The sequence below is a fragment of the Elephantulus edwardii genome, unplaced genomic scaffold, assembly GCF_000299155.1.
Source record: "Elephantulus edwardii isolate Elephantulus edwardi_28Jun2011 unplaced genomic scaffold, EleEdw1.0 scaffold00216, whole genome shotgun sequence".
NCBI lineage: Eukaryota > Metazoa > Chordata > Mammalia > Macroscelidea > Macroscelididae > Elephantulus > Elephantulus edwardii.
This window is the reverse complement of record NW_006399966.1, coordinates 3,555,835-3,581,488: the sequence shown is the minus strand read 5'-3', so window position 1 is coordinate 3,581,488 and position 25,654 is coordinate 3,555,835. Positions and strand designations below refer to the sequence as shown.

The 25,654-nt window shown below is 41.5% G+C and overlaps 1 protein-coding gene across 2 annotated transcripts in view; it reads right to left on the bottom strand.

Annotated features, from left to right (window-relative positions):
• Window positions 1-25,654, bottom strand: part of EFTUD2 (elongation factor Tu GTP binding domain containing 2) — a 38,624-nt gene that overhangs the window by 8,656 nt on the left and 4,314 nt on the right. The window contains exons 2-13 of one of the 2 annotated variants that reach the window (XM_006897830.1): window positions 19,631-19,796; window positions 18,520-18,598; window positions 16,095-16,170; window positions 15,633-15,668; window positions 14,827-14,862; window positions 12,051-12,141; window positions 11,099-11,181; window positions 9,169-9,335; window positions 7,167-7,291; window positions 3,144-3,207; window positions 2,685-2,775; window positions 603-738 (exon numbers count right to left, since the gene is read on the bottom strand). In XM_006897830.1, coding sequence (XP_006897892.1) covers window positions 603-738; window positions 2,685-2,775; window positions 3,144-3,207; window positions 7,167-7,291; window positions 9,169-9,335; window positions 11,099-11,181; window positions 12,051-12,141; window positions 14,827-14,862; window positions 15,633-15,668; window positions 16,095-16,170; window positions 18,520-18,598; window positions 19,631-19,796 — 1,150 coding nt within the window. Of the gene's footprint in view, window positions 1-602; window positions 739-2,684; window positions 2,776-3,143; window positions 3,208-7,166; window positions 7,292-9,168; window positions 9,336-11,098; window positions 11,182-12,050; window positions 12,142-14,826; window positions 14,863-15,632; window positions 15,699-16,094; window positions 16,171-18,519; window positions 18,599-19,630; window positions 19,797-25,654 lie in introns of both variants that reach the window. The other variant, XM_006897829.1, reaches the window with a different exon arrangement.

Below are 25,654 nucleotides of genomic sequence, written 5' to 3'. Positions count from 1 at the left end.
AAAATATTGAAGGAAGCAGCTCAGAAGAAAGAGAACTTTTGAGTTTATAACGCAAGACTTCTAAGACTTGGCTAGGGTTTTCTCCTGCTGTCTCATACCATGCAGAGTCTACTTTCTGACCACCCCCTGGTCAGCACACGATACCTCAATGCTGGTCTGCCCATCTCCTTTACTAGCACCTCCTGGAAGGAGGATTTATTCACTTTTGGTCTCCAAGACAACTGCCCTATAAATTTCTTATCTTTGAGTTGCTGTTGATTTGATCCCACACAAATCAATCTTAGAAAAGAATAATGCTCAAGGCAACCAATATACTAAATTACTGTTTGATTGCATATTCTGGTTTGAGGTTTAAAGATTATCTCAGGTTTCATCTAGCCTCCTTGGCTCCAGATACTCTGGATGCCATGAGAATCTGACCCCAAAACAGAATTGTCAGTCCCACCCATGGAAGAAAGGTGCCAAGAGAGAATCCAGGTGTTCTGAGTTCTGAGCAGCAGTTTTCTGAAAGGTGCTTCAGATCTCTGAACACCACTGCAGGGTGGGGCTGGACATGATGGTAGTGATCTAAGGGGCAGGGGTGGTCATGGGTTCTTCATTACCTGTAAACTCGCCAAAGAACTTTTTGCAGACTAGCCTGAGCAGGGGGCGAATGTTCAGCTTCAGTTCCTCCTTGGTCAGATGGATGCCAAGTTCATCCAAGGTCCTTGGGAGGCTGGTGTCTACATCACCCACAACCTGTAAGGGTCCCAGACACCATTGTCAGCTACAGCACTTAAGAGAATGGTGATCCCAGGGTGGTGCTCCAGGGGAGATAAAGGCCAAAGGTGGCTCCAAGAATCACAGGAGACTAGGGCTTCTTCCACAGGCAGGACTCCTGGCAAGGATCACAGTTTGGTTTTGGTGGGGTCTCTGGTAATAATTCTTTTTTTTTTTTGGTATTATTTTTACGTGTACCGTCAAATCAGATCTGACTGGTATAGGAGGAGACTGCCCCCTCCTTCTCCAGCAGAGCATTTGGTGGATTTGAACCACGTGCCTCTGGGATTGCAGTGCAGCGTCTTGCCACTAGGCCACCAAAGCTCCCTTAATAATTCTTTAAACCAACCTGGGATGAAGCAAGCTTGGTTAAGTTCTCACCTGAACCAATATGCCAACACCCTCATACAAACTATGGAGCCCTGGTAGTGATACAGCTAAGGTGCTTGACTACTAACTGAAAGGTCAGCGGTTTAAATGTGCCAGCTGCTCCATGGTAGTAAGAAGTGGCAGCCTGCTCGCATTAGGATGCTATCGTTCTATACTGTCCTACAGAGTTGATGTGACTTAGATTTCTTTTAAGGCACTGAGGCCTTAAGACTGATTACTGCCAGTGCTGCCCCCTGGTGTTTGACACGCAGCACCTCCTCCCATTCAGGAAATCGCTCAAGCCTCCCTATTTAGACTTCATTTACAGGATCACTGTGCAGGAAGGAACCAAAAAAGATCACTCAGGAGTCCCATCTCGTGCCAGGTCAGGACCACATAAATTCACCCTCAGCTGACTCTCAAGGTCAAGAAGATTCTAGAAATTTATTTATTAATCCATCCCACACTGACAGGGGATGCAAAGTATTTTTCCATGCTAACAGGTTTTAGTCATGTTATTTTGTTGTTGCATTGCTTGTTTGCCAGCTTGAATGGCCATACAGTCTGTTCTTCCCTTGCTTTCACTGTACAGAGCTTATTCAAATGTGCACATTTAAACTGTCTAGCAAGGTGGTCTCTAAGAATATTTCTATAAACATTACTACAGGGATTAACACCTTCTTTCAGTCCTTCCTCCTGATTACTGTCAAGCTGGAACTGACTCATAGCTGACCCTCCTGCAGGTTTTCAGAGGCAGTAATTACATCAGAAGAGACTGACTCTCTGTCTTCCAAGAAGCAGCTGGTGGATTCAAACCACATACTTTGGATTGGCAGAGCAATTCCTTACCACTAAGCCACCAGAGCTCCCTGTCCGTTCTCTTCCATACCACAAATTCATACCAGTGCAATGCTCTATATTCTTCTCTAAAGCACCTCACCTGTCTAATTGCATCCTTACCCCTTTCTGATGTCTCCTTTTCAATTTGTCCAAAATCTCTCACATTACATGATCAGGGCAGTCAAGAAAACAAAGCTTAAACAGCTATTCTTTGAACGAATACAACAAGCTTCATTTCATGGGATGATGTATTGTTTAATCAAATTCTCACTGACGAGCCCCTTTCTTCATTTTTTTTTTTTTTCCTTTTCTTTTTTTTTTTTTTTCCCCTTTCCTCAGTCGAGCCCCTTTCTTGCTGTTATAAACAATGCTATAATGAACATATATGTAAGTATATATAAAATCTGGAGGACACTCACATACATGAAGTCCTATTTCCTGAAAGTGTTACCCTTTTCTGAATAGTCAAGATCTTTCCCTAAGATTCTCTAATGATTTTTCTTTAATCCTGATTTCATTTTCTCTTTGACCCTGATTTCAACAGCATTTCGAATACCACCATGTTACAGGCCCAAAAGGTTAACAACTGGTGACCAAGTACCCTCAGACTGAATGATGTAACTGTGGGCATAGCATAGAGGGGAGTGTGGGCTTGCCAGATTCCCCACCTTGTGCTCAAAAAGACAGGCCTGCGCTGGGTGGCCTGGCACACTCACCTGAGCGAGGATCTTATAAAGAGGCTCCAGGATAAACTCCACAAAGCTCCTTTGGGAGCTGCTAGTTGGGGCCTTTTTTGTGAACTTTCTCCTGAAGAGAGGAAATGGAGAGGCATGAGGGCTCAGGGAAGGGGAAAGCTGCGCCACCAACCCCAATGGTAAGGTTCCCTGGTTCTGAGTCTGAGCAGGGGCAAAGGGAAAGGAACGATGTATATGTGATCATAAAATCCCAAAGACACTCCTGAGAGGCCATGAAATTAGGATTCCCCTGCATCCCTAAGCCAAGCTTTGAAGACCTCAAGAGAAAAATAGCCTCTCCTCTGTTGTAGCCGTGGATCCAACCCACTCGGAGAAAAGGTCACATAAGAGAGCGTGTTTTAACTCTAAGAACACTTTCCTGGCCTGTCCTCATGGGAAAATGGTTCACCCCTCCAGAGCGGCAACCCAGACTCTACTTACGTTTTGGGGTTGAAGTAAATGTCACCCCAGAGTCTTTTAGCAAATTCCTGGTAATTAATGTCACCTAGAAGAAAAGTGATACAATTTTCACTTTTTTTAAAAAAAAGAATTTACAGAATCAATTGTTATCTACCTAGAAAATCTGGTTAAGCTGCCACACACGGTTCCTAAGTGAAGAATTCTAACTTCTTCCTTTCCTGGGTTAGATAGTACTCTGTGAACCATCATACCTTTGCACACCTGTGTTACTTAACATACTGTTGTATACTGAGCACAATCTTGTATTATGACCACTGGATTGAGCTTCGTGAGGGTAAAATGTGCTTACCACATGAAGGTTTCACAAAAGCTAAACAAAAGAATGAGGATGCTATACTGCATATTCATGTGCTCCTAATCAAGAACGTATAATGTGGTGTCTAAATGCCAACAAAAATAACTGAGTCAGGGTCCTCTGATGAACTGCCCTCCCTCTGGTCTATCTTTCACACATCTTTACACCCCCTAAATACTTACAGGATGAAATCTACATTCCTTAACCTGGAATTCCAAAGCTTCCTCAACAGGGCCCCTCTGACATCTGTACAAGTGCTCTTCTCCTTGGTCAAACAGTTTACGATAACATGAGCAGCTGCCTCCTTTCCCAATCCTGCAAGTTTGGAATTCCTGACTTCCTACTCTCTCCCTGTTTGTCTAAGCCTCCACAGAGTCTTCCTTGCTGGCCCTCTCGACCATCTGTGCTGACTCCACAATTCCAGGACCTGTAATCCCAGTGCCTGAAGCTTTACTGGTACAGCAGCACACGGCCCCTCAGAGTGCCGCTCACCACTGCTCCGTGGGATTCTGTCTACCCAATAGATGAGGTTTCTAAAAGTTAGCGATCATTTATTATGCCCGGTATTCCTACCAAGAGGAAACAATACTTAGTTTTGGCGGTACCATGTAACAGAAAGGGAGCTCTGGTATTGTAATCCATAGTCGGTTGAGCTGCTAACAAAAAGAGGTACCTTTCTGGCAGGTTAAACCCACCAGAGGCTCCAACGGAGAAAGATGGGCAATCTCTTCCCACGAGATTTAAAACCTCTGAAAAACCTCCTAGAGGGTCAGTTATGGGTCGGTCGGTTCTGACTCAATGGCAATGAGTGAGTAATGGAAAGAGCATCAAAGTGGATTCACGTTTCAACTCTATCAACTAAGTCCATGGCTTTGTTTTCCCATATGCAGAACAAAGGGAAAGGACTAATCTGTTGTTCTCTCCACTACTGACTTTCTACAACTCCAATACCTGGTCACTTAAGGTACAGTGAGGTCCACAGCCAGGACCTTCAAACTAACAGTGACTTAAGGATGAGTAGCAATCTCTCCTGAAGTTTAGGGCAATTTTCAATCAGAAATGGAATCATCTCTATATTACAATTAGAAAAGGACTTAGATTTTGCTTGCATGGTGACACAAAGGACCATTAAAAACACACTATAAAAAACCAGGAGGGAGCTCTGGTGGCCTGGGGGCAAGAAGCTTCCCTGCAATCCCAAAGGTGCACAGTTCAAATCCACCAGATGCTCTCCGGGGAAAGAGGGGCAATCTCCTCCTGTGCCAATTGGATCCAATACAATGGTATACAACAAGAATAAATAAAAAACAAACAAAAACCACAAAAAACCACCCTTCTACTGGATGCCCATTCAGATAAGGAATGTCATTTACTGCCCACCTACTTAACTCTCTTCCCTACACTCACTTTAAAAAAAAATTATTAATTTTAATGAAAATTTACAAAGATTTTGGATTTCTATCCATTCATTGTTGCACTTTTCTCCCTGCCCACCCCTCCCCGCCAGTTCGCTCCCCTCTTTGAAAAGTAAAAGAAAAATTCCTTCTTTGGTATACAATCTCCACGCCCCCCATACTCTCCACTATGCAACCTTAATTCTGGATTCTTGTGATAACCATACTACCCTATCCTATAATGCTTTTAAACTGTTCTCTCCCTCATCCATTTCAATGCAGTATACATTATTTATCCAGTTTTTCTCAGTCTTACCCCAACCCTGACATCAGTCTATTCTACAACAGAGGCACTATGCAGCATCTGTCCTTTTGTGACTGAGATATTTCACTCCGCATAATGTCCTCCAGGGTCACCCATTTTGAATAATATTTCATGAGTTCCTTGTTTTTCAATGCAGCATAGTATTCCATTGTGTGAATATACCACAGCTTCTCTTATCCATTCATTTGTTGATGGGCACTTGGGTTGTTTCCAACTCCTTGCTATTGTGAACAAAGTCATGATAAACATGGGTGTGCAATATACTTTTTTTTAAAAAAAAATTTTCTTTTATTTGTGTGTGTGTGTGCACTGTCAAATCAGATCTGACTGGTACAGGAGGAGATTGTCCCTCCTTCCCCAGCAGAGCATCTGGTGGATTTGAACCGTGTGCCTCTGGGATTGCAGTGCAGCTTCTTGCCACTAGGCCACCAGAGCTCCCCTTATACTCATTTTTTTAAAAAAAGAGAGTTGACTGGAAACAACCCAAATAAGCATATAATAACAAGAAAACGGTTAAATCATAGAAGACTTATATAGCAAAACAATGGCAGTTTCAGGATAAAATTGCAGGTATAATAGTATCTCAATCATGTAAAACAAAAAACAGATGGAAGGAGTGTCATAAAATGTTAATAACTGTTACAGTAATGAGATTAGCCTTCTTATCTAGATCTGCTGGGACTTCTCACTTTTCTACCATCAGTATGTATTGAGTATGTACACATGGAGCCATAGAACAGTGAGTCTTTACAAGAGCAAACATATTTGAGAGGGAGGCAGGATGACTTGACTGTTGAGAATAGGAACAGTGGTGCTCTACAGCCTCCCTGCCAAGGCCTCTTCGGAGCCTGTCCCCTCAGTTCAGGGATGTGTGTGTGGTAATAATGAGCCCCCCTGCAAGGCAGCACAGTCCCCAACACACAGGAGACTCTCAGTGCATGGCTCTTAAGGGAATCTGGGGTAACTGGGAAGGCACACAGATAGAAAGTCGGGGATTTTCTTGAGCAAAGCAGCAGGCCCCAGGGCTCTGGTGGTAAGGCTCCAGGAACCCATAAAATCATCCAGCCTGGAATGCCCGAGGAAGCTCAGACTTGGGACCTCAAATCTAATGTGAATGTTCACTTAGGCCTATAAAAGCATATTTCTCAGGGGCTGTTTGGCTGATTTTTTTTTTTACAGATAACAACCCATGTGATAGAGGAGAAATGCCTCGTAGGGTTTTCTAGGGCTTAATCTTCTTGGAAACAAACTCCTGGGTCTTTTGCCTGGGGAGCAGTTATTTGAGTCTGAACTGCTAACCATAAGGTTATCAGCTGAGTGCTTAAATGTTGTGCCACCAGAGTTCCTTTATAAAATGTAAACCAAATCCACTGCATTGAGTCTATTTGTGAGTTTCAAAAGTTGTCTTTTATTATTATTTATTACTGTCATTTTAACAAAAGTTTACAGCAAAGTTGGACTTTCATTCATTCATTGCTGCATTTTCCTCCTTTCCAGAAGCTGTAAATTTTTATGGGAGGAGACAGTCATCTTTCTCTGAGGAGAAGCTGGTAGACTGGGAAGCACACTACATCAGAACGTCTTTTATAAAATTCAGATGTGTCTACATATGGTTGGGAAGGTAACTAGAAATCCTAATAGTGAGAGAGGTTCCATCTTTGAGAAAAGGATCAGAACATACTTTGTGGATAATGCCTTTAAACAAAATGTCTCTCAGAGAGATCTTCATTCCAGGCACGTGCTCATGCTTGCCTTCTTTCTAGTTGCTTCTATTTTCCCACTGCTTAGATACCAGTTAGATGAAAGAAAAGGTCCAGAGGCCATAAAGAGCCCCTAATGTGACAACAGGAATCGGTAACTGCTCCCCTAAACTGGGGACTCTGGCACAAAGCCAATTTCTGTGCCATTCAGCAGGAAAGGCACATATGCTCCACAAAAGCTGGGGAGACAGACCGCCAGCCAGAACTTACCAAAAGTGTCAGCATAGATCTTGGCAAAGGAGCCCAGCGTGAAGCAGATGCTGTACTGGGAGCTGGAGAAGCAGACGTTGCCCAGGAGTGGGGACAAGATCAGGTTCTCGTCGGTGGAATACATGCTGAAACAGAGCCAGGAGTAAATCCAGTGCTGGGAGGTATGGCAGCATGGACACATGGTCAGGGTAAAGGGCACAGACATTACAGAAGAGCCTCGCCAGCCCTCAGAACGGGCTTACATAATTGGCTCAGCTTTGCCAGCAGCCTGGCCCAAGAAAGTGACATGATGGAGCTGTTTCCTAACTCCCAGAAACAAGCTGACTGCCCAGTGCTGGGAACATTCTGCACAATCTTGGAAAAGTTAACTGCGCCAATAGACAAGCGGAAACTTGGAGGACACAGACAAAGACCTTGAAACACAGGAAATGAATCTAACGTGATATGATAGGAATATATCTGAGAGACCTCTCGATTGCTCAAATAAAAACAGACACAATAAGGACCAGTTACAGGAACACAAAAAGGAATATGCAGCCTTGCTCCTTACTCTGCCTGCCCTAGTCTTCTTTATACTGTTTTAATATACAGATTTGTGTTAAAATTTTGAGTTATAAAAACCATGCAGAAAAAAAAAACCCCACACCAAAAAAACAGCCATGCAGAAAAAAAAACCCAAAAATCATGCAGATGACAAAAGCATCTCAATTTACTAAATATTTATAAGAAAACTGGTATCTGCTATATACACGGACTGCACGCTCAACTCTAGTCTCACTGCCATAATGTTTTAAGAAATCTCTTGGCTTAGAAAGAAAAATGGCTGTGCTGGTCAGGTCCATGGGTTGGTGTTCGACTTACAGTGAATGACCTCACATGGCAGGGGAGACCTGACAGCTGAGTTTGCCTGGCTGTTAATCTTTCGGAAAGCAGGCTCCAGGTCTCCTAGCCAACCTCCAATATGTCCTCAGAGTCAACTGCTCCCAGTTCTTGTAGAGGTTTTGGAAGAGCTCAGTGCTCACATTTCTATACGATATATTCACACTCCAGGTTCTCATTCAGAGTTGTCTGCCTCATTGACTATTTTCGCAGGTCAGGATTTAGCCCCACCCTATACAAGCAAACTTTTACCCCCCCCCAACTTTTTAAAAAGGTAAGTTTATAATTTCATCTTTTAGACATTATATTGGGCTCTAGGAATCTTCTGCCTTATTAGAGACTGGGAGGTTTCTCTGTAGAGCATTTGTGCTCAAAACTACAAGAAGACATCTGAAAGCTCATCTGAAAGCTTATCTGTCTTCTAGGCATGTCATTCATGTCTCCAATTCTTAACTGTGGAGACAATCTCTGAGGAAGCCAGTCTCCTCCCAAGCTCAACACAGGGCCCTAATATATCACCCAGTACAACCCTCAGCCAGTAGATAAGACTCTCCTCCACATAACATAGTCTTTTTGAAGCCACTCATGATACTGTAGTCTAAGGCCTCCTGACTGCCCTTCATATGTGAGGCTTCATCTTGCTGAAAAGCAGTGATAGCCACAGGAGTAAGAGCAAACAGTTCTTTAGTATTACTGAGTCTGTGTTAATAAGAGAGTAAACATTACAAATATTATTCATCAACCAATTACAATTTGCTAAGTATATTTTACTTAATATCTACTTGATGTTTTGTATTGTCAGGCAAAATTTATTCCCTTTTTATAGAAGGAGACTAGGGCTCTGCAGCATAACCAACTTCCTCAACTTCACATGGTTGCTAAGTGGTTAATATGCTAAGGTATTAACCACAATACCAAATTGAAGAACTCTGTCAAGTAAACACTACTGGCTATGACACAGAATTAATGAAGTCAAGACTGTGGAGTCAATTCCTACAGAGGCCAGAATGATAAACCATCAATACATGCTAAGAAATCAGTCACCCCCTGAGGTGTTTAGGGTGAAGACTTAGAAAAACTAAGGATTCCCAGTAACCAGAAACCACACTAAGGGATCTCATACCTTATTAGCCCGTTGACCTCGTCCACAATGTGGCGCAGCTTGTAGTACGCATCAGTTGGGGGCAGCTTGAGCTCCAGGATGAGCCGGTCGATCTTATTGATGCACACGGTGACTGCCAGCCTCTCCTGCACGGCGTGCTTGATCAACCGCTCTGTGTTCAGCATTACCTGAGAGACAGAAGGCTTAGGAGTTGGTGATTAGAACAGAAAAGGAGAGAGTAGAGCTGAAGAAGATTTAATTTAAAAATATGGGGCATGAGAGGGACAGAGGGCCTCCAAAAACGGACTGTTGGGTGGAGGCAGAGACCATCTTTTCAAAAGCAGAGGTCAGAACTTTAAGGACCCCTTGCAGGACTGAAAGGAGAAAAAGGAAGATTGAAAGAACTTAGAGTACTGAATTGCTCTTGTGGGAACCAAGATGAACAAATGGTTAAATAGAAGTTTGTATGTATAGAATAGATACAGGTATATGAAAGCATTTGAGTGTGTATTATCTACTAACTATAGATATATGAAGAAACCTAGTAGATACATTTTAACCAAGTGATGATCAGAGTTAACATCACTACTAACAGGATTAAGATGACAACACACTATTTCTGATGTAACATACTAATGATACATTACTGATACAGTCTTCCTGCCAAAAATAACCTGAATTCAATTATGAGGAAACACTCCATAAAATAAAAAGCCTATACTCTTCAAAGATGTCAAAGTCACAAAAAACAACAGAAGTTGAAAAGCCATTCAGATTAAAGGAGACTCAAGATACATAAAAACCAAATGCCTCGCATCATCCTGCAATAGATTTAATACACAGGGAGGGTCTATCATAAAGGACAATAAGAAGACAATTAATGAAACCGAGTGAGATCTGTACCACTGTACTGCAGCAATGCCACGTTTCCTGACTTAGTAATGGCACTATGGTTATGGAATCATAATCATCCAGTTATGCCTTGGAGGCAAGGATGGTGAAACGCCATCTTGCATCAGGAACCATAAGTCCCCAGAAAAAGGCATCATGACTGGAAAGGTGGGGGCCAGCAAAAGAGAAGACGACCTTCAACAAGATGGACTGACACGGGGACTGCAGTAATGAGCCCAGGCACAGTGACGAATGTGAGCATGGCACCAGAAATGGCCAAGTTTCGATCTGTTGTTCACAGGGTCACTATGAGTCAGTCAACTTTATGGTTATGAGGGGCCCTGATGGCACAGGGGTAAATGTGCTACCAACCCTAACTAAAAGATAGGCGGTTTTAACCCACCGATCCATGGGAGAAAGATGTGGCAGTCCACTTCCATATGCTTCAGAAACCCCGGGGACAGTTCCACTCTGTGCATTGAGGCACTGAGTCATAACTCACTTGACAGCAGTAGAGTTTGGTTGCCTAGCATGTTTTTAACTATGGTTGTGCCAGTAACTGGCATAACTGTCCCTGTTCGTAAGAAATAACATATACACTGAAATATTTTACTTTCACACAGTTCAGGGAATAAACCCACAAACATGCATATACACAGAATTACAAAGAAAACTGCACAAATTAATGGGATCTTTGTACTATTATTAGAACTCTTCATGATTTGAAATTATTCCAAAAAGGGAGGGAAAGGCAACTTTGTCTCCCTCTGGTGGCTATCTCACCCATGACAATGAGGTAAAGTTCACTAATTAGTCATCACCCAAACCTTCAATTTTGAAACATGAAAGACAATGGGGCCTCCAATGTTACTCCACCATCACTCTAGTTTAGAAACATTAATAATATGGTAAACATTATCCATATGGATATACTCACCTGACACAGACTTCTATGTTCTCTGGCTCCAACTCACTCAGTGTTTTAAGCACTGCATTGTATGCAGGGGGAAGAACAGGGATAAGGATGGGGCAAGAGGTTGCAAGACATCTTAAGACTCACCCCCTCAGCAGCATCGATGAAAAGGACCACTCCATCGGAGATACGCAATCCAGCCGTGACCTCATCAGAAAAGTTCACATGTCCTGAAAAGCAAATATCCGATCATTCACCACTTGAGGGGAAGTAAAATATGCATAATTAACTTGTAGAGTGATCTGAGGAGCATGGCAAAGCTTGAGGATCCCTCTATATTGTTTTCCCCAATTCCCCACAGCTCCCTGTAATGTAGAAAATTCCATCACTCACACTGCATCTTTTATACAGAAGGCTTTTATACAGAAGGTACTCATTTGTAAAGAAAGAAAAATGTTTTACCTAGGAGAGCACACCTTCACACTCACACCAGCAGTCTCATCAGCATTACACAGTTTAGTGGGACACATGGTAATTTGTGGGCCGGAGAAAGGGCAAAACGTGGACTAGAGCACAGTGTATTACTCCTGAGTACCAGGGTTCCTTGCCTGAGGGCACTGGGTACCTGATGGTGCAATGAAGGCAAATCTTTCCAAACCCACATTTACCAGCTTCAACTCTGCCCTGAACTGGCCCTTCGAAGAGAAGCAGGAGCCCAGGGGTAAGGTGTGCCATTCCCACAGTAACAGGTGCTCACAATGTGGTGGCTGGGTTTTCCCCATAATGCCCTTCAAAAGATTGAGGCCAGGGACCATGGGATTTACTGTTTCTCCAGTGGCTAGTATGGGGTCTGATACACACACAAATGAACACATGAAGAAAATCCTCTAGAATGTATTAAATACCTAAGAGCTAAGAGTGGAGTGGCAAAGAGTCAAATGTCTTATTAATTATCAGAGCCAAAGAAGACAGTTAAACAGGAAAAGTATGTCAATCATGGTAAACAGAATGAAAACCCACGTGTTATTGCTGTGACAGTTGGAGCCGAAGCCACAAAGAGGACCAGGCTCTAATGGTAAGAGGGCAAGGAAGGTCCTACCTGGAGTGTCCATAATATTGAAGAGGTAAGATTTCCCTTTGGTATCTGGCAGGACCACTGTCACAGGAGTGCTTTTGATGCCAACACCTCGCTGAAAGTCACAAACAGAGTGTTCAAGACTTTGTCAAGATAAACTAGGTTCACTCTGATCTCGGCGCTTACCAGCCAACAGCAAATGACACTGAAATTCTCCTTATAGAAGGTATGATTTTTATCTAGGCTTCTACCCAGCATAACCTTCATGTTAAAATGTACTATTATTTAGGGAAGAGTGTCAGCTCAAAAGTTAAAAACAAAACAAAACAAAACAAAAAAACATAAAGAGTGACAACAACAAAACAAATGAATAAAAAGCAACAAGCAGTATCAAAATTAATAGAAACCAGGTGCTGGTATCTAACCCTTCTGTGGAGTCACTCACATATGGTTATTGCTGTTATTTCATAGTGACCCTATGTACAACAGCCCTAAACCCTGCTCTATCCAGTGCCAATCTTATTATCTCTGATACACCTACTCCCATTACTGAATCAATCCATCTCATTGAGGGTCTTCCTCTCTTGCACTGTCCCAAGCATGATGTCCCTCTCCAAGGACTGGTCTCTCCTTGCCACATGTCCAAAGTATGTCAGACGAAGCTTCAGAATCCCTGCCTCTAATGAGCAGCCTGGCTTCACCCTCTCCAGGACAAACCTGTTCATTCTCTTAGCAGTCCATGGTATATTCAATACTCTTCTCCAGCACCACAGCTCAAAGGCGTCAATTCTCCTTCTAACATCCCTAATAACTGCAAAGACCATGGCCTGAATCAGGTACACCTTAGTCTCCAAACTGACATTGTGGCTCTTCAGTACTTTGGAGAGGTCTCTGACAGCAGACTTTCCCAATGCAATTTGTCTTTTAATTGCCTGGCTGCTGGTACCAAGAGTACTGACTGTGGAGCCAAGCAAAGTAAAGCTGTTAACAATCTCAATCCCTTCACCATCTATCATGACGCTACCAACTGGTCCAGTGGTGAGAATTTTTTATTTTCTTGATGGTAAGCTTCAATCTATATTGTAGGCTGCAGCCTTTGACCTTCTGCAGCAAGCACTTCAGGTCCTCCTCGGTTTCAGCAGGCAGGGTTGTATCATTTACATAACACAGACTGTTGATGAGTCTTCCTCCAATCTTGATGCCATATTCCTCCTCATAGAGCCCAGCCTCCCAGCCATTCTGCATACAGATTGAAAAGGTACGAAATAGGACACATCCCTGGTGAACAACTTTTCCAATTCTGAACCACGCAGTGTCTCCTTGCTCTGTTCTGACAACTGCCTCCTGGTCTAAGTATAGATTTCACAGAAGAACAATTAAGTGTTCTGGGATTTCCATTCTTCTCAGAGTCAGAGACACAGTTTGTCGCTTTCATAGTTAAAAAAGTAATTTCTAGATCTGTCTTGAAATACAATCTTGTGAGTGACAGAGTAATATCCATATGCATACAAGGGAGTTCAGTGAATACCACCATCATTCAAATATATGCACCAACAACATGAGCCAAACAGGAGGAAATAGAAGATTTCTACTAACTTTTGCAGTCAGAGATCAATCGAACATGCAATCAGGATGCATTAATAATAATAGGTGACTGGAATATAAAAGTTGGGAACATAGAAGAAGAATCAGCAGTTGGAAAACATGGACTTGGTGACAGAAATGAAGCTGGAAACAGAATGATAGAATTTTGCATAATCAACAACTTATGCATTGCAAATACATTTTATAAGAAACAGAAACACAGGCTATATACATGGATTTCACCTGATAGGTATGCATAGGGATCAGATTGATTACATCTATAGAAAGAATCGCTGGAGCAGCTCAATATCAGCTGTGAAAACTAGGCCAGGTGCTGACTGTGGAACTTACTTACTCATATGCAAGTTCAAGATGAAGAAAAACTAAATCAAATCCACAGGAACCAAAACTTGACCTTGAGTCTATCCTATCTGAATTCCAAAATGATCTCAGGAATAGGTCTGAGGCCTTGAACACTCACACATTAGATTCCTAAATAATAACTAAGAATCATAAAATAAACTGAGTATTTCAGCTTTTCTTCTAATATAAACATGATAGTATTGCCATTCTAAAAACTAAAACAGAAAGTATCTTTAAAATAATCTAGCCAAATAAATCTACATCTATATTTGAAAACATAATAATTAACATCCCTACATGTCAGCAATGTTAAGTTTTTTCCAATGGTAACCTATTTATTTACTTGGGAATTTTTATGTGGTCACTTAGGTAAAAAAGACAGGAAGGAAGGAGGGGGAAAGAGGCCAGCGAGAAGGAATAAAGACCTAAAGAGAACTGTCAGACAGAATGAGAAGGAAAGCAACATTATCTCTTTCTATAGAAAGAGTAGCACAATGATGTTCTCAAAGAGAAGCTCCTTAAAGAGGCCAGCCACCATATGCAAGGAATTTTCAGGTCTTTTTAGGGATGATGCCATTTAAAAATCTATGTTGAGCTTCTGCATAATGAACATTGTAACTGCAGGAAGCACCCTTAGTACATGTATTATTAGGCCAAATTAAATCCTTCCTTAGTATCTAATGTTAATCTAATCCATTTTTCGAATATAGAGATCAAGTCTGTCCAGGGAAAAACAGGGAAGACAAAGAGGAATAAGCAGGAAGCAAGCACGGTATGGGCGAAGGTTCTCCTATAAAGGCTCCCAACATAGCTGCTCTATCTGGCTGGATCTGATCTCCCAAGACACACTTACCTCCTGCTCAGTGAAGAGGATGTCAGTGTAGCACAACTGAAAAAAAAAGGAACTAGAGTTATCACCTGAATCCCAACTCCTCTTCCACCTACAAACTATCAATCACTTTTCCTCGCCACCTCCCACCCGGACAGTTTCCACCCCAGGAGAACAGACTGAAGATGGCTGGGTGTCCCCAGAGCAATTTCAGACAATTGAGATCAGTGCCCTCCCGGCTGGAAACTGCTCCTGGATGTGTATGTTTAGTGGGAAATGAGGGGTGGGTAGGGATAGTCACTGAAGACTCAGTATGGGCTGGAGAATGAAATTAGATCAAATGCAGACTTCTTAAGAATGCAAGAAGAGACACTAGCCTTTATGGAATAATGGATGTCAAAACGCTCAATCTGACAGAGATTGAGCATTTATTGCTCTGAGACTCAGAGCCACACTTGGTCTCATTCGGAGACATTTACATTTACCATGAAAACAAGGTCCAACTGTTATCATATTTGGACAGCAGGCTATTAATACAATGACAGGTAAGAATAGGCTACAGACGTCAGGATACATCAAAACAAATGAGCGATCCCAAGAGCAGACTAGATCATCCAAAAATACCGCAGGTTAATGTTTGATCTGATGCTGAGAAAAGTCGCAATTATTTTCATACGGGCTATTTATAGAGATCACAATTATAAAGCAGTACTTTGTGGAAGTCATTACTTACAAAGAGAGGGAGGCAAGGAAGGAAGGGGAAGAACAGAGACACCCCTATAGCTTTTTGAGTTACTCATTCTAAATCCTCAACAGCCGTTAATACTTACATCTTGGTCATAACGTTTTCTGATTTCCGGGTGAGTCTGTTCTATTAAACAATCTACAAAACATGTCTGAAACCAAACAGAAAGTTAAGACCTGTCAACTACAAGGGAAAACCCACTGTGCCTTTCCCATAGCTCCTGATAAGTCCCACACAATACTGAGAAACAAGAAGAGGATGAGGGCTACGGGATGGCAAAAGATTAACACTGAAGCCACAGGATTATTTTCAAATGAAAGATGAAATTTTTCTTGGACAGGCATCCCCCAGGAAATGAAACTTATAAAAATCAGAGTAAGGCTCAATTTTCTCTTTTCTACCCAGATGTAGACACAAGGCTCAGACATGCAAGTAGCTTAGGAAAGAGCCCAGCTGTGTGACCTCAAACCATGTCTCTGTAATTCTGAGAGCTGAAAAATAAGCAGGAAAGAAGAAAAATCGGTTCCAACAGCTGAGAACATCTCACCTTGCCATGGTGGAGATGGCCACAAAGAGTCACATTTCTGATGAGCTCCGAATTGTCCATCAGATCTGCCAAGAAACTGAAAAAGAAAATGAGGAAAGGGCTTTGGTCTAAGTTTTTCAAACGAGGAGAAGTGACCCTAAACCCTAAAGAGGTTTTAGGTATTTTTTACCCAGGAGGAGCTTTCAGACCAACTGAAGAAGGCTCATAGGAAGACTGCAACTTCCCCATCTACAGAGCACTAGCTTTAGGCATGGAATCTCTGACAGTAAAAGTGATGTTGTTGACTGCCTTCAGGTTGAACACGACTCATAGCGACCCTACGAACAAAAGGCTTGAAGGCCCTCTACAACTAACAACATTTATCGAAGTTCATATATAGGGTTTCCGAAGGCACATTATTTAAGAAGTGGAGGCCACGTCTGCTTCCAAAAGTGCTAGTAAAGGGCAAAGTATGAAGAAAAAAATCCCCAACAAGTACCAGAGCTACATGACTACTGTTTCTTTTACAATCTTCAGCCTAGATGCTCTACATTTGTCTCACTGATGCCAACCAAAAAAAGCAAGCTCAATGGTATCAAGTCAATTCTGACTCATGATAAACCTCCATTATTTCCAAGACTGTGAATCTCATCTTTTACCTATGACATAACTGAGGTGTTGAAACTGCTGACCATCTGGTCAACAGTCCAACATGGAAAGCACATGTTTCACCGAAGCTGGGGGAGCACTTTGGGAGCTTCTCTTTTTGAAAGTGCTGTCAGCATTCACAAAATGTTCAAGAAAACCCAGCTCATCATATCGAGCTCATAGGACTTCGACTATCATTAAAACTACCATCAATTTCTGTGTTTATCACCCAGGCTATTTCTGGCAAAGTATCCTTCAGAGCAATTTGTCTCTTCTAAAAAAAAAAACCAAAAAACAAAAAACAATCAAGCAAGGATATGCTCAAATATTGGCAACTTAAAAAATCACCACCGGGGTGGGGGGAGGTATGGAAATAAACCACCATTGAGACTGTGAAAGAATATAAGAATATGAACAAAGTTCTGAAGAGAACAGAAAGTTATTTTTAAAACTCTGAGTGGTGGCAGGTGAGCTGATACTTTTTTTTTGAGCTGATACATTTTTTTTTTTGAGCTGATACATTTTTAAAGATAACTCCTCTTAGACATAAAACACATGAACTTCTTTTTTTAAAAAACAGCTCTATAATCTAATAAATCACAAGCACATCAATAAGTGAAGGTTTTTTAAGTGTATTTGATCAATGAAAATATTTTCAAAATCAGTTTGCAGTAAGAAGAGACAAAGTGCTTCCTATCTGCTACTACTTTCCATGCCTATCTACTAGGGCTCTATCTTTTCTAAATAAGAGGTATGCTCTTTGGTGGCTTAGTGTGTTACATGTTGTGCTCTTAATCAAAAAGGTCAGCAGTTCAAATCCACTAGTTCCTTTGTCAAAGGACGATGACCAGAAAGATGACAGCCTCCTCCTGTAAAGATTGAGAGCCTCAGAAACCCCTTGGAAGGCTGCTAGGAGTTGGATTTGATTTGATGACAGTGATTTTATGTTCGCAAAACACTCAGAGGTCTTCAAAACTCGTTGCCATAAAGCTGATTCTGACTCACAGTGGTCCTATAGGACAGGGCAGACGGGTTTCCATTGCGTTTTCAAGACTGCACTCTTTAGAGAAGCCGACTTCTCATGCAGCGTAGCTGGCGGGTTCAAACTGCTGAACTCTCTGCTAGCAACTGAGCTCTTAACCACTGAGCCACCAAAGCTCCTTCTTGATAGCTGTGTTGTTGTTGTTATGTGCTGTCGAGTCGCTTGCGACTCATAGTGACACTATGTACAACAGCCCTAAACTCTGCTCTGTCCTGTGCCAATCGCACTGTCTCTGACACTCCCATCCCAATTATCCCAGTCACTGAATGAATCCACCTCATAGAGGGCCTTCCCCTCCTGCATTGTCCCTCCACCCTTGCAAGCATGATGTCCTTCTCCAAGGACCAGTCTCTCCTCACAACATGTCCAAAGTATGTTAGATGGAGCCTCAGAATCCTTGCCTCCAAGGAGCCACCCGGTTTAACCCTTTCCAGGACAAATCTGTTTGTTTTCCTAGCAGTCCATGGTATTCTCAATTAGTCAATATAGGCAAAACAGATCAAATAGCTAGTATGGTCTTAAAGTCTGGTTTCCAATATCAAATTAAAGGTTTGCAAGAAGAGAAAACAGCTGTGATCTGCATGAGAGCAAAGAGAAAAAGAAAAATTAAGTCTAAATGTCCTAAGCTGAAGGAATATTTTGGTCAAATGTAGGGAGAGCTTGTTGCTCTCACAATCCAATGGTTATTTTCACTACAAACTCCCTCCTTCCTGCATGAAGAGATAACCCCACATTATTCCAGCAGAGATAACTTACTCCATTTCATACACCGTGACAGGTAATGTCTGCTCCATCAGAGTGAATTTCTTGGTTTTCACTGGCTTAATAATAGGTTCTAGAGGAGAAAAAAAAACCCAAGTGATTGATGTGAAGGTAAGCATAAAACATAAAAATTTGGAGCCCTATTTCACTAGACTAAGCTTTCAGCATCTATGATATATGACAGCAATTTATTTTATTCTCAAGAATCACTCATATGCCAAGAAAGTTCTGGGAATGCTGGCTGACATGAAACCGTGAAGGATCTTGAATTTGTGGGCTGAGCAGTTCAGACTTTATTTTGTGGGAGGAAGGAAGAGAGAATGGATACATGCTATGGTCGCTGTCTATTCAAAATCTCTCCTTGTATTTATAAAATGAAATTATTTAGGGAGCTCCTCTGGTAGCCTAGTGGCTAGAAGCTGCACTGCAATCCCAGAGGTACTACGTGGTTCGAATCCACCAGATACTCTGCTGGAGAAGGAGGGGCAATCTCCTCCTGTACCAGTCAGACCTGATTTGACAGTATACACACAAAATAATTTTTTTTTTAAAAACAGCAATTAAAAAAAAAGCAATTATGAAGGAGAATGGAAATCATTGTTGACCAATGATTTGGTCAACTTGTGTTAAAGAGCACAACTGCTCAACAGGGTTTCTCTTCGCCATGATCTTTACAGAAGCAGGAGGCCTTTCTTCTGTAGACACTGGGCAGGCTTGAACCCCCAACCTATAAGTCAGCAGCAAATCTTAAACCACTTACATAGCCTAGGCTCCTAAAAACTATTAAAGATCTAAAACCTGAACATCAGGAAGTGTGGCTAAAGGATGTTGAGGTTAACTGGGTGGAAAAAATTATCAGATCACAAGAAGAATTTAATAACGGTCTTCAAGCACCTAAACAGTTGTTAGTTAAACACTTAACTTATTTATTCCAACTTAAGTTTTACTGAATATTAAAACAGGATTAAATGAATCTCAATTGAGAAACAGTATTTGAAATGAGGGAAAATGATTTAGTCCCTGAATTTTTAGAACTGTTGATGGCGATGGAGCAAAGTTTTCCAGTTTCCTCCTCACTGGTACAATCCAGTTCTTTGTGACTCACCTGTGAGAGGCTGGGTATCTTCCTCCTGGACGATGGTCTCCACCTCAGGACCATACACTTCCTCAGCAGTGGGGTAGTACTTCTTGTCCTCATGCAGCACCACCTCCATCCCAGGGTGATCATCATCATGATCTCCTATGTCATCATCATCATCGTCATCATCAATCTGAAACCAAGAGGGCAGGAGGCTATAGAAGCACATAGCCTGCTTTATATAGAGCACCGCCTGCTTTATAGCTAACCAGAAGAGGAACATAAGCAAGAGCACTGACTCCTCATGACTGATGCTTCTTGAGTCTTGTGCTTAAGAGTCAGTGGGACAATGCACACCCATGTTTTTATGGCTTTGTTCACAATAGCAAGGAGTTGGAAACAACCTAAGTGCCCATCAACAAACGAATGGGTAGAGAAGCTGTGGTATATTCACAGAATGGAATACTATGCTGTATTGAAAAGCAAGGAACTCATGCAATTGTATTCAAAATGGGTGACCCTGGAGAACACTATGCTGAGTGAAATATCCCAGTCACAAAAGGACAAATACTGTTGTAGAATGGGACTGACATCGGGGTTGAGGGGGAGACTGAGAAAGATGGGATAAATATACTGCATTGAAACAGATGAGGGAGAAAACTGTTTAAAAAGGATATGTGACTAGGTATTATTGTCATGACAGGAGTCCAGAAGGAAGGCTGCATAGTGGAGTGGACCTGGGGGGAGGAATTGTAAAACAATGAAAGAATTTTTCATTTACTTTTCAAAGAGAAGAGTGTATTGGGGAGGAGGTGTGGGCAGGGAGAAAAGTGCAACAATGAATGAATGAAAATCCAAAGTCTCTGTAAATTTTCACTGAAATTAGTAATAATAAAAAAAATTAAAAAACAGTTATAAAACTATTAAGGCTTAGTTAGTGGTTATAAATCCTCTATTTGCAAACAATTTTTTATTCTTTTTAACAAGAAGAGTATATCTATCAACACATGTTTTATACTTAAAAGTTCTCCTTGTCTTTCCAAAATGCAACACAGAATTCAGTCAATGGCTGTATTTCTAAAATTTATTTGTTTAAATGTAACTCTAAAAATATAGTACATTATTGAATCCTTCACCACCAAAAAAAAAAAAGTCAGTGGGACAGGCTCTCCTCCCCTCATGAAGACAAAATGAGCTATGGACCACTCTCATGGTTCAAACTGGTCCCTCCTAAGTAAGTATGCGACAGTAGTCTCAAAGGGACAGGGAGCAGGCAAAATAAATGGTATATTACAATACACTCTTTTAAGGGAAGTAACTTTGTTCAAGGATATAAACCAGAAACACAGCCTCACTTTTAATATTTTCACTCACATTCATAAATTTGTTAAAAAAAAAAATCAGCAACTTTACAACCTGCTCTTTTCTAATTCATGGTAAGTAGAAAACAGTAAGTGAAAAATAACCCAAAAAAAACAATAATTTAACAATGAGTATCTACACTTTTGATAAAAAACACTATTAGTTGTTGTGCAATGTGGGTTGTGCTGCTAATTTGAAGGTCAGCGGTTCAAATCCACCAGCTACTTCAAGGGAAAAAGATTAACAGTTGTGTTCTATAAAGATGGACAAACCTGGAGGCCTGAAGGAGGGTTGCTATGAACCTGAACTTATTCAGTGGCACCAGGTTTGGTATTTGGTGGCTTATAACCTTTTTTTAAAATTTTATTAATTTTAACGAATGTTTACAGAGACTTTGGATTTCCACTCATTCATTGTTGCATTTTTTACCCTGCCTCATCCCTTCCCCCCAGGTCGCTCTTCTCTTTACAGTCCCCCACGCCCCAGTACACTCCACTATACAACCTTCATTCTGGACTCTTGTCATAACCATAATCCATAAAACTCAATCATATATTGCTTTTAAACAGTTCTCTCCCTCATCTGTTTCAATGCAATATACATAATTTATCTTTCCCACTCTCACCCCAACCCAGATGTCAGTCCCGTTCTACAACTGTGGCACTATGAAGTATTTGTCCTTTTGTGACTGAGATATTTCACTCAGTATAATGTCCTCCAGGGTCACCCATTTTGAATAATATTGCATGAGTTCCTTGTTTTTCAATGCAGTGCAGTATTCCATTGTGTGACTATACCACAGCTTCTCTATCCATTCGTTTGCTGATGGGCACGTAGGTTGTTTCCAATTCTTTGCTATTGTGAACAAAGCTGCAATAAACATGGGTGTGCATATAACCTGTTTTCTAACAGAGGTTATTCCTAATTTCTAGGAATGGCAAATGTCATCTCAATAAACCTGTATTTGCACACATATCTTTGTGAATATCACTAATGTTTTATGGAGGATAAATTCCCAGGAGCAACACTGCTGAGCCAAAGGGTGTATGTACATGCTTTGAGGCTTGGATACATATTGCCAAGTGGTCTGCAAAAATGCCTCATCAGTACGTCCACACAGGTAGCAACACAATCTGAATTGGACAAGAGATTTTTATGGTCACAAGTATTCCTTCAACAAATACGAAGTCTAAGGATAAGGTTGTACAACTGGTTAATGTAATTATCAATAAATAGTACACCTGTAAAAAATCAAATTAGCCAAAGTCATGACTCATAATTACAACAATAGTGGGAGCGGAAGAGTAGCTACTGAAGGTTGCTTATGTATAAACAAACACATCAAAGGATTTAGCTCCTAGATCTGGAGGTTTAGGAAGACAGGCCAGTTAACTGGCTAATGGAGCATTTAGTGCCTCTGTTCTAGCTACTAGCTGTCATGTTGCCCGAAGTCTTAAAAGCTTGCAACAGGTCAAAATCCAAAGCACAACTGCAAGAAGGGAAAGTGTTAAGAACACTAACTCGTACCATTCAGTCAGCTCCGTCTCACAACAACCCTATGAACAACAGGAGGAGCCGCCACCCAATCTTGTCCATTCTCAAAGCTGCTCTTACGCCTGAGCCCACTGCTGCAGCCACTGTGTCATTCCATCTCTGAGGGTCTTTCCCTTTTTCATTCATCCTCTACTCTAGTGATTTAGTGGTAAGGAACTGCACTCCCAACCCAAAGGCATGTGGTTTGAATCCACCAGGTGCACTGTGGGGAAAAGAGGGCAATCTCCCCCATGCCATCTACAGCCTCTGAAAACCTGCTGGAGGGTCAGCTATGGGTCACTTCTGATGGCACGTAACAAGAACGGCTTTACAAGCATGATTTCTGCCTCCAGGGACTAGTCCTTCCTGAGAACACACTCAAATCATGTCTCACCATACGGAGCTCTGCTTCTTCTGGAGACACATTTGTTTGTTTTTCTGGCAGTCCATGGTGTTCTGGCAGTCCATGGTATACTCAGTATTCAATACCATAATTCAAAGGCATCAATTCTTCCATCTTCCATAGTCATTGTCTAAATTTCACAGGTTTATGAAGTGACTATGAAAATACTATGGATTTGATTGAAAGTGCCATAGTCCTCAAAATTATATCCTTGCTTTTAGTACTTTAAAAATATTCTTTGCAGTTTATTTTCTCAATTCAGTATGTTGTTTTGATTTTTTGACAGCTGCTTTAGTTTTAGATCCAAGTAAAATGATATTTTTCTTAATTTACATCATGTTTTATACATGTTAAAATAATATTCTTAGTAACTCCAATCTTTTCTCCATTTATCACGATGTTGTATATTGGTCCGGCTGTGAAAACTTGTTTTTATACAGATGGAGGGTCAGAGAAAGAGATGAAACCCTCAACAAAATGGGTGGACACAACAACTGTTAACAACGGGCTCAAGCAGGTCTAAGTTCATGAGGATGGAGCAAAAGAGGGTAAAGATCAGATCTGCTGTTCACAGGGTTGTTAGGAGTCATATTGACTTGAAGGAACCTAATAACAACAGCAGCATAAAACATACTGAAAGATAATAGTCCTTGTGCTTCATTATTTAACACATTGCCGCACACTTTTAAATTGACAACCGTGTTTCGTCATTTGCAGCGATGTGTTAAATCTTGTTTGTTTTTCAGCAAGCACCGTTGTATTATCTGTACAGGTCCAATCAGAACCGACTCATAGTTGACTCTCTAGCAGTTTTCAGAGCCAGTAAACTGCATGGGAGGAGAATATCTTTCTCCTGCGGAACAGGTGGTGGATTCAAACAGAGAGCTTTTGGAATGACAGTGCAGCTTCTTACCAGTAGGCCACCAGAGCTCCATCTGCTTATGTTGTTACTGTGCCACAGAGTCAGAAAGGACCCACAGCTAATCCTCCAGCAGGTTTTTCAGAGGCAATAAATTACACAGGAGGTAACTTCCCATCCTTCTCCCTCAGAATCGGTGGATTCAAACAGTGTACCTCTGGAGTTGCAGCAAAGCTTCTTACTACTAGGCCACCAGAGCGAATTTTCCTCCGTCTTGATACTGCACTCTTTTTCATATAGTCAAGTTTCTCATATTATATGTGCAACATACAGACTGAATAGATGCAGCAGTGATTCAATAGGTCAAAGAATACAACAATAACCACTGAGTATAATAATAAAGGGATTACAGAATGGGCAACAGATTTTTACTTTGTATTAATTTTAACCAAATTCCATACTGAAGCCCTTCCCTGTCTGGCTTTATGGTTTATAACTTTATTTGGAGTTTGGGTGAAAACATCAGTATCAAACTTCATTTGTTTGCCCTAAAACAGAATAATGAGGTCCCCTGTAACACACTGGAGGGAAAGAGCCATTTTTGGGATGACACTGAAAACTGTTCAATGTAACTAGGAGGTGACCAGCATTTAGATTATGCTGGGAAAACGAAGATGCAATCCTTGTCTGTTTATTACAACACCCCATGGCCTCTAGACAGACAGAAAGACAGATCTGAGAAGCACTCGTCTCCTGTATACTGATACATAATAAAGCTCTTGCTTCTCACCCGACATCTCTGAGACTGGCTTGCAGCAGCAGGCGGCAGATCTGAAGCTATGCTAAAACACATGACACACTTGCTTTGATTTTAAACCACAGTACAACCCCATGTTCTGTTTGAGCAACTGTTTCTTAACATGTAGCTAATTAGCTCCACAAACAACTGTCTTTTTTGTCATGAGACCAGTTTCTTTCATTCTCATTCTGCACGGCACCCCTCACCCCTATTTAAACTGTCACCAAAGCCTATCTCTCCACATCTTTGTTGGCACCCCTGTGATTGACCCCTGGCTGGTCTCAGGGCCTTAAATATAGGAAGTACCACAGGTTTGCATTGACCATGTCACCCTGTGGACTTAAGGGTTTGTTCAAAGTGGTTTTCCTAGCTATTGCCTGTGAATAGGGCATGTTACACCTATCCACAAGAGTTATTTCACCAATCCACTAGGGATTGGCTAGTCTCGCTATTAAACTGAGTGGATCCAGCAGGAGAAGGGAAAAACCTCATCACCAGAAAAGAAAACCAAGCCATAGAATGCAACCCGTCCTTCAGAAGCAGAGAAATAGCCACAGCAGCCACAGGGGAAAACAGAGAGCTGACATTAAACACAGCACACCTTGGGAATTCTGCCCCCATGACCAGAGCCTTTGCCCAAGTTTGTTGGATAAACTGGTGGGTGCAGGAGAGAATCAATATTGGCAGGACTGAAAATTCTAGGCTTAAGCCACAAGGCTCAAGGTGAAGCACATTTCAGAAGCTGTCCTTGCACACCCATGTTTATTGCAGCTTTGTTCACAATAGCAAGGAGTTGGAAACAACCTAAGTGCCCATCAACAAACGAATGGCTAGAGAAGCTGTGGTATATTCGCACAATGGAATACTATGCTGCATTAAAAAACAAGGAACTCATGCAATATTATTCAAAATGGTTGACTCTGGAGAACATTATGCTGAGTGAAATATCCCAGTCACAAAAGGACAAATATTACATGATGCCACTGTTGTAAAATGAGACTGTCCTTGGGGTTGGGGAGAGACTGAGTAAGATGGGTTCAATAATGTATACTGCACTGAAACAGAGGAGGGAGAGAACCGTCTAAAAGAGAGATG